This window comes from Drosophila suzukii, chromosome X (genome assembly GCF_043229965.1).
Source record: "Drosophila suzukii chromosome X, CBGP_Dsuzu_IsoJpt1.0, whole genome shotgun sequence".
Lineage (NCBI taxonomy): Eukaryota > Metazoa > Arthropoda > Insecta > Diptera > Drosophilidae > Drosophila > Drosophila suzukii.
Window position 1 is genome coordinate 4,726,593 of NC_092084.1, and position 18,043 is coordinate 4,744,635.

Consider the following 18,043-nt stretch of genomic DNA (forward strand, 5'->3'; position numbering starts at 1 on the left):
AAATTCTGCCTTTTCCTTAAATAGAGATATTATCTTTTAAATAATCATAAAGAGCTATTTGCACAAAATACTCTTACATTCTCGAAATAGATACCAGATTAGCCCGAGATGATTGTGCCATAAATTGGCCCGATTTATCGCACTCCATCAGATTAGAACATGAATCAAACCGAGCCGCCGGACCACAAAAACAAGTTGACTTCACATCGTCACTTCATCCATCCATCAAACTCAGTATCTCGGGCATAGGAAATATTCGAAAACAAGATCGAGAACTGGGCCAAATGCCGAATCGACACCTTGGCTAAATCTGAGCATTTCCGTTTTGAAAATGCGGATTTCACTGGCCGGGCCAAAAGCCCAAGTTAAATGCCAAGTTTTTCATTTTTTCGTCGAGTTTTTTCCCACTTTATTTCTTCTTATTTTCCCCCTCTTTTTCATTTTTTTTTCATTTTTTTTTTGCAACCACAATCAATGTTGGCCAAGTAGTGGTGGTGGCTGGAAAACTTGTAGAATGCACGACGGCTTTTCGAAAAGTGCTCAATGCTATATCAATAGCACCACAACCACCGCCGACCAGTGGCAACAACAATAGCGTCTGTACACCTGTCTAAGCCAAAAACAAAAAGAAGTTAACGGCGGCGGAGAGACAACAACACGTTGGCCAGGGCCGCGAAGTTGACGCTGCTGCGCCCAAAAACCCAACAACTTTTAATTTCAACACATTCCAGCACAAGACTCCACAGTCAAGACAACCGCACAGTGGGCCCAATCACCCCCGATCAGCGATCGCATCGGATTTGATCGATAAGATAAGGGGGTATATGAACCCTAATGAAGTAATATATGCTTAAGAACTTCTTAGGATCTTTTAGTTTGAACAAAATATGAGATTTTCATAGTTTATTGGGAGATCTTTTGTGTAGCTATTAAATTTAAGAACGATATCTTAGGTTTCCTTAGGTATAATTAAAAAAATATCTCATGACTTTTTCAAGATTTCTTTTATAAAGTACAGAATACTGTGGTACCATATTTAAAATCGATTTTAATGTTTCAAACTGTGTGTACTGAAATAGTTTGCAGATATTGCTTATATTATCTTTAAAATTCCCTCTGAGTTTTCACCTCAGATCAGCTATCTTTGCGATCACCTGGCCCAAGGTGCGATATACAGCAGTGGGTACTACGTACGTACGCGCGACTTGACTTTCTTTGCGGCCTAAGCCAAAAAACAAGTTCGGGCTCGGCTTCGTTCGGGCCAAGTTGTAGCAAGCTACACAGAGAGAAAAAAAAATTATAAGACTTAAGGGAAAGATATAAGTGGTTTTAGCTATTAACCTCCATCCCTATGATTTGATATAATCAAATATTTTAGGCTTAATATAAAAATAAAAAAAATTATGATAAAGTAATTAAAAAAAATTCTGGGCTAAGGATAGTAATTGAACCTGACTTTTGAATCCGTGTTTTTAGAAATTTCAATATTAAATAAAATATTTAAGAATAAGGTTTTAGATGAACAAAATTTAATAACTAAGTGGAATGCAGGGGGCAGCAGGGGGACTCGAACTCGGTGTCAAAAAAAATGTTTAAGTAAAAATCTTCATAGTGCTATATTTTCATAAAATACAACAAGGACTACGAATATTTTTTGTGATTTTGGGCCGAGTTCTGTTGCAGTGTGGGGTCTGGGGTCCGATGTGGCGGGATCGGCTGGGCGGGGGTTACGGCTCGGTCGAGAGCTGTGGGCTCCGAGCGGTTTCGGAGGCAGTCAGCCAAGTCAGTCGATTGCTGGCGGTCGAAGCGTTGAGACGTCTGTTCGCGGTTGAAAACACAACTTGAGCGCGAGTGAAGCGAACTCTTTTTGTTAACTTTTTTTTCACTTCCAACCACTCATAGATACTGAGGTGTGTACTGGTGTGTGTGTGCGCAGTATGTGCGAGCTGAGAGAAAGAAGACTCTCTTGGCCATTACCGTTAATCAAATAAGTTTTTTAGAAATTTAAACGCTCCACTTCGGCGAGAATGTGTGCGTGCGTATCTGTGAGAGAGCTTTAAACGGTTCATTGATCGAGTTCAGCTCGGAAATGGAGCAAAAGCGTAGAAAGAATAAATACCAAGTACCAAATGGAAAACAAAAACAACAAACAAAACATAACAAAACAAACGAGCCAACAAATAGTGCAAGTGCCAAAGTGTATTGGATGTGCGAGTGTGTGTATTGTATGACTGTGTTACCAATTCGCATCGAAGTGGCGGCAGAAAATGCGCTTAACCCATTTATAAGCGGGCTAAAAAATAAACCAAACCACGCCGAACAACAAAAATGGCAATACAAATCCAATAAATGGCCAAAAAAGGCCAGCAACAAAAGACAATTGCTGGCTATAAAGAAAAGAGCTCTCTTCTAACGCCCAAAGAACTCTTGATTTGCATGCACAGAAAGAAAACTCTCAGAAGAACTGTTAAAAGACAAAATCAAACACCATAGACTAACAATAATTTCGTAAATAAGCACGAAAACTCAAGCTTTTTAATGTTATTTCTTACATATTACTTGTTAAACCAAAAATATCTCAAAATATTAACAATCTGTAAAAATATCTACAAACTTTCTGTGTTAAAAAGGGAACTGATCTATAAATAAGACCCCACGAACTCTTTATTGGCATATTTATACTTAGTATTATTAAAAGCAAAGGTTCTGCTTATATGGAAACCAATATTGATTTGGGTTTTTTGAAAAAAAAACGATTATAGGGAACATTATATATAATATATATAATTACTAATAAGTTATTCTAATATTTTCTAGAAATTGGAGTGTTCTTGGTACTGTTATCACAGTCAATACAAACTAATAGTATTGGAACGAATATAAATGGTCTAAAACATTTATTAAAATGTGTTGATTACTTGCATATGTAGAAATAAAACGTACTATCATTTTTGATAGGTTACTCAGACCAATATTTTTCATTCCTCAACAGTTTGCATACTAAAATATATTTTTTTTTTATTCATATTAGTTTTTTTGTAAGAGAATTCCGTGTTCGGAATTATGAATCGTAGTTAAACTAGCAACAGCTACAGAAAACGAAGCCGAGACATGAAACTTGTGTTATTATGGACAGATGATTCTACAGATTGCTCAGATATACCTCATATACAGAGGCCCTCAGACAGACACAATCCGGCATAACAAAAGATCTCTTTGCAAATTGTTTATTTGCTGCTTGGCTGATCAGCAAACGGATTGTTTATGCTAATATCTTCAGCTGTTGTACGAACATGGCTCTTTCATCACATTCGCATAAAATGGAAATCTATTTGGGTTTTTTCTTGCGGCTCCAGGGAGTTCCAAACTGCGAACTGGTTTACTGAATATTTAACTAAATTTAGAACTAAAACGTTTATAAAACTTTTATATATTGTTTAATTATGACTAAAAAATGGCTATGTTTTTTTCTTATTTTGATTTTAAATAGCTTCAAATTTAGTTACTTACAAATTACTTTGTTATTTGATGTAGTATTACAAATAAACCAAGGTGACTTCTATTTAGTGGATTATCAATCAAAATTCGAATATAGGAAATACTTTTAAAACAAGTTTCGACCACAAGAAATGCGTAGATAATTGCAAAAAACCACAAGTTTACTATGACTCAATACCCATACTTCCTGAAATGTATTCGAATACATTTCCAAACGAAACGAATTTAAAATTGTTTTCTTCCACAATTATTATTTCTTCAAAGCTAATTTTTAATTAGCAAAATGTTGAACACAAAAGACTTTATTCATAAAGTCTTACATTTCAGCTTTTTCTCAATTGTTTACGATTTCAGTTAATGCAAAGCTGCTAAAAATCACGTACTGCCAAATTTCTTAATAGAGCTTTGCATTCTCAAGAGCCAGCTGTGTTTTTTACATTCTGTCAGGTTCTTTATTATCATTCTCGAATGTTTAATATATTTATATCCGTTTCGAGGTTAATAATATCGTTTGTGGGCAGTCATTTTTTAATATATATAAGAGTATATGTGGTTTCCCAGCGACTTTTGTGTCTTATGTAAATTTTTTAAGCACACAGTAAAAAATCTCCTCCTCTGCGGTTTTTATTTGCCTTGTTGTTGAGCTGAATGCATAACTGAAAAAACAAGATTCTTTTGGCCTACGCGGTGGCGAACAACAAGTCGCACAAAATCATCGATTATAAAAGTTATTAGGGGAGAATCTCATATACAGTATAATGCACTGAGAGAAGTAAGTGCTAATATGTAAAAACTGAGAAAATCTGCTAGCAATATTCAATTTTTTCTTTATCGTTGATCATTGACTGATTTGAAAAAACACAAGATCGCTTAAAAAAAAAATTAAATTTGTTGGTACTTAGGATCGGTTGTTTTCTACATTTTTTAATAAAAAAAAGGCAGGGAATTACTTATAATGAAATCAATCTTGGAACCTCAAAACCGAGATATTATTTTCTGTGTGCATATAAATGGCATCCAACACCTGTGTGACGGGTTAATACCGTTTGCTGGTTTGGCCGGTTCGATTTTGGTCGGTTATTTTTTTTGGCCCCAGTTTTGATGTTCCTCCTCGGATTGTTTTCTGGTTTTCTCGTTTTCTCACAGAATTATGACACATGACGAGATTGCATTTGAATCCATCTGGTTTGCCGTTAGCCACCACTTAAAGTGCCTATCGAAAAAAGAAACAGTTGCGCCGGCGCAATCGATTTGCATTCCTGTTTTTGTTCAGTCTGTTTTCGATCAAATTAAAATCGCCCGGTCGAAGCGTTTCCTCTTTGACATTAAGATCTGATTTGTGGCGTCATCAATCATACTCGATTGCCTATTTATTTTCATACGTGGGCAACGGGCACTTCGCCAAAAAAAATCTAGTGGGACTATGTTTTTGGGGAATCTTCCGCGAAGACTTAAGTGTTCCGATTTGGCTTGGTACTTAAAAGGAAGTTAACGGTTGGTTCTGTTAGAAATCTCGAGAAATTACACGTTTTTTTCTCTGTTTTTATGTAAACCCGTTTTCGCTGGTTCTTTTATATTCTTTTATTTTATTTGAATACCTACGCATTGCCTTATTTGTTTTTATTAACATTTATAAATATCTTTGGGCTGTTCATATTCAATTCATTGTTTTGTATACGTTATAATTTCTGAATCAAATAACCATCTTAAAAATTGGTATTTTTATCATAGTGTAACCTAAAAATACCATTTAAACATTTGTTTATTATAGTATTTAAAGTAAATGACCATAAGTTACTTAACTCCTAGGCCTTTCAACGCTTTATGCAATCCTCCATTAGGAATTCCTTTGAAATTGGCAGCCAAACATGTTTTTTAAATTACAGATTTTAATTGGCATTAGTCTGTTATTTACTAAAACCGTCTTAATCAGATTTTCAAGCTTATGTAAATAGCGTGACTTAAGTGATTCGTAATTAATGTTTTTTTGCCTTGACTTCATTTCAAATTATACAGAAAACATGTTATTGCGTTATTTGCTTCTCAAATTTGATTGTTTATAACGCATGAGATATGAGTGTTATAAAATTGAGCGTTCTACGATTATCGATTTATTAAGACTACAATTATATATATTCCGAAATTTTAAATTAATTAAAGAAACACCAAACTATATTAAATTGGCCTGAAAGAGGGTTTGCCACATTTTCCGAATATCCCATTAACAGTCCACGTTATTTTTTCAGATGATCTAAATGCCCAATTGCATTTACACCAAAACCATCGACAATAAACCAATTCTTGCATAGTTGCCTCATTTTCTTTGAGTGTGCCTGAGTCGCACATTCCGTCCTGAAGATGGCGCTGCGCCTGCGTCGCGACGTGCAGAAGGCCTCCTACTATGTGTGGTTCCTGGGCGCCGAGGAGGCGAAGGGGCTGCGGGGCGCCCGCGTTATCAACTCGGTCCTCCCCTATTTGGTGGACAGGTCCCGCGGCCAGGAGCCGCTCAAGGTCACGCTGCAGGTCTCCCACAAGGGCATCAAGATCGTCCAGGTATGAGTTATATTTCACTTTATCATAAATCACATAATACCATAAACAATTCTTAAATTTAATGTAAAATATTGTTGTTTAAAAATAAATAAATGTCACTAAAGTTATAATTAATTTTGAACAAAAATAGTTTTAATTGTGCCTTACATTGCATTTTAAATAAATTATAGTCGAACACAATTTTATAAAACTCCAAAAAATTCTTTTACTTATAATTAATATTTATATTTTAAATTAAAATATTTTAAAATAACCATTTTAACTATTTTCATTTATTTTTAGTTTTTAACAAATCATTGACATTGCTTTTTTGACTAGTTATTTTCGATGAATTTTTTTTTAGTTTTTGAAAATAAAATATTAATTAATTCTTTTGACCATTTGAAGTTAAGACACATATTTATGCCTGCTTGCTTTAGGATGTGGTTTATTGACTTGGGTCCTTCTTATTTATTTGGCATCTGTTTCATTTGACTCACCCCGGCTGGGATGTGGGGTTCTGGCATCTGGCATTTGGGATTCGATCCCGCTGAGTAGCGCACCCATTAATCCCCGTTCTCGTTCTCGTTCTCGATCATCCGCAGGGGGCCTCGAAGCATCTGATTCCACACAGTGCCATAACCAGCTCCGTGCAGACGGACGACATCGTCGCCTGCGTGCTGCTGCTCTACAACCCGGCCACCAAGTGCCCGCTCCACGTCCACGCCTACCGCTGCGACTCGGAGACGACGGCGGAGGCACTGCACCTCCAGCTGCAGATCCTCATCAACCGGCCCGACAACCAGAAGCGCTTCGAGGAGCTGGAGACCAGGTGGGCACTTGATTCGACTACCTTTGAGGGGGTTTTGATACTCGAACTAAGAAAACCTCTGTCATTAATATTTATTTCATATTTTATCCCAGCGCTACAAGCAAATATAATTTTCGCAAATTTTCACTTTTTTTACAAGGGTAGTATCATCGAAAATACTGATTTTTTTTGGGTGGAAAAAAAGGATCTTAGTTTTTTGGCGAAAACCGATATTTTTCTTAGACCTTTTTTGCTGTAACATGGTCAAAAATGATCCGAAATCTAAAAGACGCACTGTTTTGGACAGCTAACAAGCTAGATAATTGATCGCAATAATTTTCTGACTGATTTCGATAACTTTAAATTTTCTCAAATTTTCACTTTTTTTACAAGGGGTAGCACCATCTGTTTTTGCGAAAATTGGTCAAAAATAAAATTTTTTAGGTATGAATGCCAATTGATTGGAAATTTAATTACGAGTTCAACAAGGTATGACATTCCATTTTTGGACAATTACTTTTTTTGTTTCGCCCCAAAAAACCGGTTTTTTTTGGGTGGAAAAAATGATCTTAGTTTTTTGGAAAAAAACCGATATTTTTCTTGGACCTTTTTTGCCGTAACTTGGTCCAAAATGTTTCGAAATCTAAAAGACGAACTGTTTTGAACAGCTAACAAGCTAGATAATCGATCGCAATAATTTTCTGACTGATATCGATAACTTTAAATTTTCTCAAATTTTCACTTTTTTTACAAGGGGTAGCACCATCTATTTTTGCGAAAATTGGTCAAAAATAAAATTTTTTAGGTATGAATGCCAATCGATTGGAAATTTAATCACGAGTTCAAGAAGGTATGACATTCCATTTTTGGGCAATTACTTTTGTTGTTTCGCCCAAAATACTGATTTTTTTTAGGTGGAAAAAAAGGATCTTAGTTTTTTGGCAAAAACCTGATATATTTCTTGAACCTTTTTTGCTGTAACTTAGTCAAAAATAGTCCGAAATCTAAAAGACGCACTGTTTTGAACAGCTAACAAGCTAGATATTTGATCGCAATATTTTTCTGACTGATATCGATAACTTAAAATTTTCGCAACTTTTCATTTTTTTTACAAGGGGTAGCACCATCTGTTTTTGCGAAAATTGGTCAAAAATAAAATTTTTTAGGTATGAATGAATAATTACGAGTTCAACAAGGTATGACATTCCATTTTTGGACAATTACTTTTTTTGTTTCGCCCCAAAAAACCGTTTTTTTTTGGGTTGAAAAAATGATCTTAGTTTTTTGGAGAAAAACCGATATTTTTCTTGGACCTTTTTTGCTGTAACTTTGTCAAAAATGGTCCAAAATCTAAAAGACGCACTGTTTTGAACAGCTAACAAGCAAGATAATTGATCGCAATAATCTTCTGACTGATTTCGATAACTTTAAATTTTCTCAAATTTTCACTTTTTTTACAAGGGGCAGTATCATCTATTTTTGTGAAAATTGGTCAAAAATAAAATTTTTTAGGTGTGAATGCGAATTTGTGGCAAATTTTATTACAAGTTCAACAAGGTATGACATTCTATTTTTGGTCTATTACTTTTTTTGTTTCGGCCAAAATACAGCTTTTTTTTGGGTGGAAAAAAAGGATCTTCGTTTTTTGGCGAAAAACCGATATTTTTCTTAGACTTTGGCTGTAACTTGGTTAAAAATGGTCTGAAATCTAAAAGAAGCACTGTTTTGAGCAGCTAATAAGCTATATAATTGATCGCAGTCATTTTCTAGCTGATTCTAAAAGCTAAAATTTTTTCGCAAATTTTCACTTTTTTTACAAGGGGTCATCATCATCAACATCATCTTTTTTTGCGAAAAAGGGCCAAAGAACAAAGTTTCAGGGTTTTAATGTCAATTGATAGGGAATTTAATTACGAGATCAGCGAGGTACGGCATTCCTTATTCTGACCTTGTTTCGCAAAATGATTGCCAAAATACCTACGGATTTTGGGGCGAAAAATAACTAAAAATATAAGACTATGTTCAAAGTAATAGCAGTATAGTTATATTTTTATCAAATTGTTTTGTAGCCAAGGCAATGTTTAAATAGCCCGAAATGTAACTTTTTGAATACTACTAGTATTAGATCCTAATTTTTAAAATATTCATAATATATACATTTCTAAGATGATTTTTTTCAAAGACAGAAAATATTACGACGACCACTTTAAGCACAGTTGCACATTATAATGTTAATTGGGCATTTTCAGCTGTGGCTTTTTGCGAGAGCTGGGGATTTTGCTATTTTGTTATGCAACGTTTAATTAATTGTGCCGCCAACTTCGGGAGCGAGCAGGAAGCAGAAACAGTGGCAGTGGCAGCCGGGCCACTTAGTCACTCCATTAGACACACTCACCCAAACCCAAACACATGACGACCGATCGTGATAATCGCAGTGGCTGGGATGGGTTCGGGTTGGGGGGTGATGATGATGATAATGGGGCTCTTGGACTCCCAGCGAGGTCCCAGTGCCCCGGTAATTGCAATGCCAATCTCCACTGCCTGCCGCATTCCCACGAAGACAGCCCAGCGATTCTGCATCGCCCACGCTGCACCCACCTCCACATATACATCCAAGTCCAAAGCCACAGCCACATCCACTTCCAAGTCCATGACTTTAAATATCTTAAATGCCTCTTCAAGCTCGCTGGATGGCTTCGCGGAAATTCTGTTTCAAAGTTGCCGCCCAGCCAAGCTGTCACCATCGATAAAAGTGGAAAAGCTGCCAGGCGAAGTGGAAACATTTTCAGAATTCTAGTAGCTAACGGTCCAGTACTTGAACTTGACCTGTGATTAATCAAATTTTAGTAGATTTTCTGATGCAATACCAATTATTAAAAACTATTAGCTTAAAAATGTATTCAAATTTCAAATTGGCTTTCTTTTAATATTTAATTTGAAATTCCTTTGAAAATATACCAATATATCTTCGGATTAAATGATTAAAATTATAGGAAAGGTTAATATTTTAATTTAAGATCTAAAGCTGATGATAGAGGCTGTCTACAAATCCTTTTTGTTTGGGACATAAAGTCGCGATTAGGACTTACTAAAAATATTTAATGTATAATATACTAATACTCACTCTAAATGCATTTGCAGACTGGGAATCCTGCCACCCATCCCGATGAACGGCAGCACGGAGAAGCACCGTCACGAGTCGAATGGCAAGTCCTCGTCCTCGGGAGGCGGTGGAGGTGTAGGTGTAGGAGGAGGACCTGGATCGCACCACCACCAGCTGCAGTCACAACAGTCGGGAGGATACCAGGGTCGCCGGCACGAGACCTCGTCGCCCAAGCGGTTCAGCAGCTCCCTGGGCAGCGACACGGGCAACAGCACCCGCGAGTCGGAGTGCAGCGAGGAGCACGGCCTGGCCGGCGGATCCTCGCCCGTTTCCCGCTCCCCGCCGCATGGCAAGCAGCAGCAGCAGCAGTCCCATTCCCATGCCCATTCCCACGCCCACGGACATGGCCATGGCCACCCACATCCGCCACATCCGCTGCACCATCCGCCGCTGACCCCACAGCAGAACAGCGACCTCTTCGACTCCCTGGCCGCCGAGCTGAGGGCCAAGCTGAACGGGAATGGTCCGCCCCTGCTGCTCCCGCCGCGGGACTACGACACGGTGCACCGGTCCAAGGGCAACCTGACGGCCATCGAGCTGAGGCGCTGCCGGAACGCCCTCATTGTGGGCGGATCGCCGAAGGGCCAGGGTCAGGGGGTGGCCAGCGCTGCGGGCGCAGCGGGAGCGGCCACCGCCAACGGCAAGCAGGTCTCCTCGCGCGGCTCCTCGGGCATCGGATCCGACCTGGCCCCCAGTCCCGAGCGACAGGAGCTCAACAGCTCCAGCGGTTAGTATTATTAATATAATATTATGTAGGAAACCTTTTATTAAAAAACCCTATAAATATGGGAAATCCTATTAGTTTCTGATAATGGATGCATTGGTAATCTACCTATGAAGTTTAAAAAATTCTCATAAATGAAAATATTATATTCGGTCGCAGGCAACAGTGCGTATGAGTAATAAACTTATAATATAATTATTATACCAAACCTCATTCTTTTCTTAAAATTTTCAAATTTTCAAACTATTATTTTTACCCATTCTAGATGACGAGCACTGGTCCAACGAGGCGGACAACTCGGTCATTGCCCTGAAGCCGTCACAAATCGCCCTGCCCCACCATGGGCAGCTGAAGCGGAAGAGCGCCGTCCAACCGCCGGAGGATAGCTACCTCCGGGACCTGCCCGCCAAACCATATCAGCCGCGTCCCAGCGAGAGGGAACTGGAGCGGGAAAGGGAAAGGGAGCGGGAGAGGGAGCGGGACAGGGAACGTGAGAGGGAGCGGGAGCGGGAACGGGAACGGGATCGAGAACGTGACCGGGAACGAGATCGCGAGCGCACCAAGACGCCAGCTTCCATTTCAAACAAATCCTGGAGCCGCGAGGATGAGATCAAGCCCATCATAATGCGTCCGGCCGACTACGATGCCAAGTTCAACCGGGTGATGCAGCAGGAGCAGCAGCAGCAGCACTCCGGCCAGTCCGCCGGTAATCATCACCAGCCGGCCAAGCTGCGGGACACGGACAAGTACAACGAAATCAACCGGCTGCTGAACAAGAAGTTGTCCCACGAACGGGAACGAAAGCCGCGTTCCCGGCTCGAGGAGAATCCCGATGACTTCGAGGACTCCGACCAGGGCAGCGAGTCCCACATCCCACTGCAATCCATTCCACAGGGGCCGGCACCACCGCTGCACCATCATCACCGCAAGGAGAACCTCACCGACAAGCAAAAGTTCATGGAGTACACCACCAAGAAGCAGCAGCTGCTCAAGAACTACGGCGCCGGCGAGGATCAGGCGAGGTATCGCCAACAACAGCGCTATGTGGAGCCCACGGATCACCTGCCCTTCGAGGGCGTGCCCCCTCCATCTGGTGGCTCCTCCGCCGCCGGTCACAACAAATACGCCGCCGTGCACAGGGGCACGGATTTGGGTCAGAGGACCACGGAGCGCCGACATGACAGGGATTCGGGTGACCGGATCGAGAGGGTCGAGCGGCGAAGGGATCACGAGCAACGCGAACGGGATCACTCCAGGGAACGCAATCCCTACAGAGAGGCCGAGAGCCTGCCTTACATCCAGAGCATGGAGAAGATGATGAAGTCCACGGGCATGCGCTATGGCGAAGCTAATCCCAAGACCAGGGACAGGGAGAGGGAGAGGGAAAGGGAGCGCGACTTCAGGGAGCCACCTCCCGCTCAGAACTCACAGCGGGATCGCTTCCACGATGCCAAGGACAAGTTTCGGGCGATGGAGCAGCGTCCGGCGGTCCAACGCTATCCGGACATAGATGAGCGCGACACGCCGCACAGGGACCACCGAGATCCGTATCGGTCGTCATCCCGCAGGCGTCGCGGCTCCGTGGAGCCACCCAGCACCTATGAGCAGTGGAGCGAGGAGGAGGAGTCGCCACCACCGGTGGTGGTGGTCAACGAAAAGCCGTCCCAACAGCGTGACCTAAACCGATCCCGAGCTCGATCCCGCGGCGAATGGGAACCGGAGCCAGCACACCCGGCGCCCAGACATCTGGAGAGGAGTGTACGCGATAGGGAGCGGGAGAGGGACAGGGATCGGGATTACAATCGGGAGCAGTCTCGGGATCCCTATCGCCATGAGAGGGAGAGGGAGCGACCGGGCGGACGAGCCCACTCCCGGGAGTACCTGCAGAGTGTGGAGACGAAGAATCCATCGACGACGGGTTCGGGTCGCGGCCACTTGGAGCGCTATCCCTCGCCCGCGGCCACGCCCAGCAGATCCGGCGATGTGGGCGGCGGCGGCGGAGGCGGCTCTTCCGGCGGAAACTCCGGCAAACCACTGGCCCAAATGCCCAAGGGCTACAGGCACAGCTATGCAGAGCCCGTCTTCGCCAGAAACGGAGGACGGGTGGGTCTGGCAGCAGTAAATCCCTATTGAGGAGGATTCTTATAGAGTAGGGCTGACCAGGAGCACCCTGACCAAAAGTTAAAACCGTGCAACGAAATCCAAACTAATCGAATGGGAGGAATTTATATAGGGTGTCGCATAAGTCTCCAGGGATCTTAAAAACTCGTTTCAAAATTAATATAAAATCAATATATAAATCTAGAACTATTCAAAAACATAATATTACATTTAAAATCAGTTTTTTACATTCCCTTTCGCTATTCGCTAAATTATGTAGAAGAAATTGTGAAAGAGTTGGTATTTTCTAATTTTGTTTTGATATTCGTTATAAGTCTTTAGAGATTTCTGTGGCACTCGGTGTTGAAAGATATAAAAGATAAAACATTTAGGTTAAGAAATAACAACAGTGGCAACTGCTTACGACGAACTCTCGAAAGATTTCCGACCAGCCAGGTCATTGTAAGCCCTTTGCTAACGATCCCGTATAATCAATATACTCAATTGCTATAGCAAAGTTTGCCCTCTCACGCGAGAGATATTTAGATACAAATATCCATTCATTCCGCCCCCGACTTAAAACGCGCCTTATATGGGGGACGTTGGGGTTCCGAGATCGGACCGAAAAAAAAGGCGCCAGCCCCTGTAATTATGTGCCTTCAGAGAGAGAATTCGTGTTTTTATTATATGCATAATACTGATTTAGCCTACGATTATATGTATATGAATCTAATGTTATCTAAAAGCCAACGAAACAAGAATCGGATTGGATTTACCTTTTTTTTTTGTTTTTTTGCTATCTTAAGTTGCGCGGTTGGTTGGTGTTTCACCTTTTTTTGCTATGCAGTTCACATATGTCATGATATTTGATATCTGTAAGCATATAATATAGATAAATATATACTACATAAACATATACATAGCTGATGTATCTATTGTTATCAACTTGATATTTGCATTAATAAAGCGCTAGTAAAAAATATACTATGTTGTTCTACTTTGGAAAGATACATTTATAAAAGGTAAGTATTACTGGAAATGATATGGTTTCTTATTTTTAAAAGTGCGTTTCAATTTTAATATACAGTGCAGCATTGCAAATGTATAGTTCACAAAATGGTTTTCCAATGTCCAGGGTTACCACCATTAATAAGATCAAAAATGCCTCAATTCATACACGAACCTCAACAAAATCTACATTTTTCTTACATGTCGAAAGCTTTCACTAAAGATAAAGATGACAAATGTCAAAACGTATTACCGAAACCTTTTTGATTCGCAAAGACAGCGCTTTTGTTGTGTTTTACATTTTTATTGTTTAATTTAAAAACTTTTTGTTTGGTTTTTTCACAATAGTTTTTGTTTTTTGTTTTCTCATTTTTTAAGAATCTTTTCTTTCAAAACAAAAATAGATTAAAGAAAAATATTTTATATAATATATTTTTTCTCTTTTTGTTTGTTGCTCTCTCTCAAGTTAATTTAAGAAACAATTAATCAAGTTCTTATTTAATTATACAAATTTAAAAAAAAATAGTAATTATATAATAATAAAAATAATAATTATAACGGGGGAAAATGCAAATAGTTTGTTGTTTTGTTGTAGTAGCTGTTTTGCTGTTGTTGGTGTTTTTCAATATCTATTACTATTCGTTCCGTTTTCTCTATGAATCCATTGGGAAAAGGAGAAATGTACTTTATCTATTGTTTCTGTTGGGGGATCTTGACATTTTTCCGATAGCTAGATCCTTTCATTTGCTGATTGTCCTTACAGATCTGGTCCTGGCCGTATTTGTCGCTTTCAGTGTGTGTCTGGCTGAATTTTACTTCGATTTCTTGGTTTTCTTGATTCCTCTATACAAGCTCAGAGACAAAACGGCGGTCAAACGATATATATATATATATTAAACTTGTGGATCTCTTCAATTCACTTAGGAGGCAGGAAGTTCTTGTGGGTAGAAAAGGGACGTCGCTGGGGGGATAGGCTTTGCCAGCGACCGGAATTATATTTGTTGCTTCTTCATCATCTCATCTCATCATCATCATTATTATTATCTTCTCTTGTTGTAGTTATATCTTTCTCTTTTTCTTTCTGGAGACTCGGCTCCCTCCCTCTCGCTCTAGCTCTCGCTCGCTATATCGATCTTTCTTTAGTCTGAAGACTATAGCTTTACATGTTCTCGAACTGATCGACACGACGCTTTGTGTTACCCTTGCGGATCTCGCGGAGCGTCTTGTACTTGTCACGTCCCTGGCGAACGTTCTCGCGATGGATCTTGTCGTTTGCCGTCTCTTTCGTCTCGTCGCGAGACTGCGCCAGATCCTGTTTCAGAGCCTGGAAATAAACAAAATATTATTAATACTATATTTATTTTTCAGAGAATTTTGTCATAAACAGCATAACCAAAAAAAATCATCCTAACTATAACTTACTTATGAAGTTTATTCAATAAAGTGTCATGTAATATACTGAATATGAATCTCTTCTACAGGAACTATATATTATACTAAGAATATACTGAATATATACCCTTTTATAGAAACTTTATATTGTATAATTGCGAAAAGCGTTTACAGAGCATTTGATTGGCTTTATAAATATGAAGGTTTTACATTTGTATTTTTACGATAGCAAATTGTTTCATTTCTAATAATAATTTCTCTTTGGTAATTTAAGTTTAGGGGACAATCCACAGATCGTTTCAAACCCACCTTAAGCTGATCGTGCAAGCGCTCGTTGCGCTCGGCCAGCGTGCGTCTGTCCTCGATGGGGTCCTTGATATGCTCGTCGGTGTCCAGGTCGCGCGACACATCGCCACCGGCGTCGCCGTTCGTCAGCTCCTCCTCGTTCTCATTCTCATCCTCGGCCACGTGGTGGTGCTGCGGCGTTGTCGACGCGGCCAGCAGAGCGGCGGCGGCTTCGGCCTGCAAAATGGCAACATTGATTACAAAGTTCAACTCCACAATAAGCAAGGCTACGTTAGTTAGCTCTTGTAAGCTAACTAATGTTCAAAATTATACCGCAATGACCTGCTTGCGTCGGGCGTCCTCCACCTCGTCCTGCAGGCGCTTGGTCTCCTCGTCCTTGGCGTTGACCTCGTCCTGGATGCGCTGCACCTCCATCTGCTTGGCCATGATCTCCTCCTCGAGCTTGAGCTTCTCGACGGCCTCCATGTTCTTGGCCTCCTCCAGGCGCTGCAGCATCGCCTGCAGCTCCTTCTGGCGCAGCTCCAGCTCGTCCTTGGCGGCCTGCAGCTGCTTGAGCTGCTCCTCCAGACGGCGGATCATGTCCTGGGCCTCCAGGAGGTCGCGCTGCGAACGTTCCATGTCCTCCTGCATCTGCTTCAGCCGATCCTCGTACTCCTGCTGCTTCTTTTCAGCGCGTTCGCGTGCGGCCAGCGCCAGCTGCAGCTTCTCACTAAGGAAAAAAGGGAAGCAGAAGATAACCGAAAATAAGAAAAGGGTCATTTTTGAGACGATGAGCTGCTGGAATGTTTACAGATAAGATCCCTGCATGAATCAGAGTTAGTATGTAACCGATATCAGATATCAGTCAAAGCGGATATGCAACATTCTGACACTGGGATCATTATAACTTGTAAATTATACTGTTTCGGATCATTGAAACATTGAGTCATGCGATTCTTATTTTCAGAATAATCCCAAAAATTTGGTTTCATGCTGGGCTCCATCACTTATCTATCGAGACGTACCGCTCCTGCTGTTTGGCATTCTTCTCCTCGCGCGCCTGCGCCTTCATCTGCTGCACATCGATGGTGTCCGGCTTGCGGCGACGCATGTACAGCTCGTGGTTGCCCATGCAGAGGGCCAGGATGCGCTTGTTGATGCGGACGCGTGGCGCGAAGAACATAAAGTCCGGCGCCTTCTTGTCGATCGGCTTGATGATGAACTTCTTCTCCGAGAAGGAGATGTTGCGGATCTCGGACCACGGGAAGCCAATCTTCGGCGTCAGCCTGTCGTCCTGCTCGTAAATGTTCAGGCCCAGGGCGTCCACGCCCAGCCAGAGATCCGTGCCCTTCTTGTTGCGGATCTCAAAGTAATTGACGCCATACATCTCCAGGTCCTGGGCGATCTTCAGATACTCCATCATGGCGTCCTCACGCAGCATGCTGCGGTGCTCCTGCCACCAGGTCATGATCGACTGCTCCCACTCGTCCTTGGACATCTTGTGCTGGTCGATGACGCGCTGCGGCAGCAGCCTATCGTTGGCCAGGAAGCCGGCTGTGTGGGTGGTCTTGTTGTGGTCACCGTGACGCGCCTGCACGGCGTACGAGGCGAGCAGCACGGACGTCTCCGGCGGACAATAGATCTCGTCGGTCAGTATGGCATTCTTCACCTGCAGGTAGAACAGGCGCAGGGTGATGTCCTGGATCAGCTCCTCGGCCACGTCCTCGGGGTAGAATTTGGCACGGAATCTGAACTGCAAGGGGTTCTCCTTCTTCACGTCCTGGTTCATCACCTGTCGGAGGGAAAACATGCCTCTGTTAGAATTTATTTCGCAAGAAACTAATAAAATATAATGGATTTCTCATAAAACAAAAAATACAATCCAACTTTATCAACAGAAATTCAATTCACAATGTATCAGATTTTATATTAAACTAATTTTGTACAATCAATTTAAAAATACAATTTTTCCTGGTCTAATAAAAATAATAATATTCATAATTATATAGAAAGTGCATTTGTCTGAATGTTACCCATGTCGAAAACGGCATTGATCCAGTCTTTTTGTTGTGGTGCAGCATTAAATTATACAGAGAGATTGCATTTATTAGTGGATAAGTCCTTAACTCACTAAATAACTTAGGCTAAGCATTAAGAGGCGGGGAAATCATAACGTTGGCTAATTTACAGGAAAGTATTATGGGCCATTATGGGTTCTTGATCTAGCAGGGACTTTTTTTGGGAGTTCTGCAGGGCTTTTGGCTTATAGGCTCCTCTTCTGTCCCCACCATATCATCGGCGTCGTCGTCCTCTTCGCTCGTCTCCGCCTGATTCACTCCACTGCTGTCGGCTGTCTTTTTGTCCACATACTTCTTCACACGCTTTAAATATTTTATGGTCTTTATGGCCGGCGATTCAGGCTACATAGTATTTCATACATTATATTATAATTATATACATGCATCTTATTAAATAGTTCATACAGTGTGGGTAATTAGAAATCACCTCATACATTTGTTTAGAGTAAGTG

At 41.1% G+C, this 18,043-nt stretch overlaps 2 protein-coding genes across 15 annotated transcripts in view; one reads left to right on the forward strand and one right to left on the reverse strand.

The window, feature by feature from the left end:
• Nucleotides 1–1,763: 1,763 nt before the first annotated feature.
• LOC108014975 (fl(2)d-associated complex component) lies at nucleotides 1,764–13,810 on the forward strand. The gene is made up of 5 exons (XM_036820841.3): nucleotides 1,764–1,910; nucleotides 5,745–6,051; nucleotides 6,636–6,862; nucleotides 9,983–10,731; nucleotides 10,994–13,810. Exons 2-5 carry the CDS (start codon nucleotides 5,857–5,859, stop codon nucleotides 12,859–12,861), a joined length of 3,039 nt encoding a protein of 1,012 aa, XP_036676736.2. The 5' UTR covers nucleotides 1,764–1,910; nucleotides 5,745–5,856; the 3' UTR covers nucleotides 12,862–13,810.
• A 309-nt stretch (nucleotides 13,811–14,119) lies between these two features.
• The window catches only part of Moe (moesin), a 28,566-nt gene continuing 24,642 nt past the window's right edge, over nucleotides 14,120–18,043 (reverse strand). For 6 of the 14 annotated variants that reach the window (XM_017081700.4, XM_036820845.3, XM_036820844.3 and 3 more), the window contains 6 exons: nucleotides 17,802–17,933; nucleotides 17,547–17,573; nucleotides 16,539–17,305; nucleotides 15,847–16,243; nucleotides 15,538–15,750; nucleotides 14,120–15,160 (listed from right to left, as the gene is read on the reverse strand). In XM_017081700.4, coding sequence (XP_016937189.2) covers nucleotides 14,996–15,160; nucleotides 15,538–15,750; nucleotides 15,847–16,243; nucleotides 16,539–17,305; nucleotides 17,547–17,573; nucleotides 17,802–17,933 — 1,701 coding nt within the window. In that variant the 3' untranslated portion in view covers nucleotides 14,120–14,995. The remainder of the gene's footprint in view (nucleotides 15,161–15,537; nucleotides 15,751–15,846; nucleotides 16,244–16,538; nucleotides 17,306–17,546; nucleotides 17,574–17,801; nucleotides 17,934–18,043) is intronic. The other 8 variants (XM_065868044.2, XM_036820846.3, XM_017081704.4 and 5 more) reach the window with 5 other exon arrangements.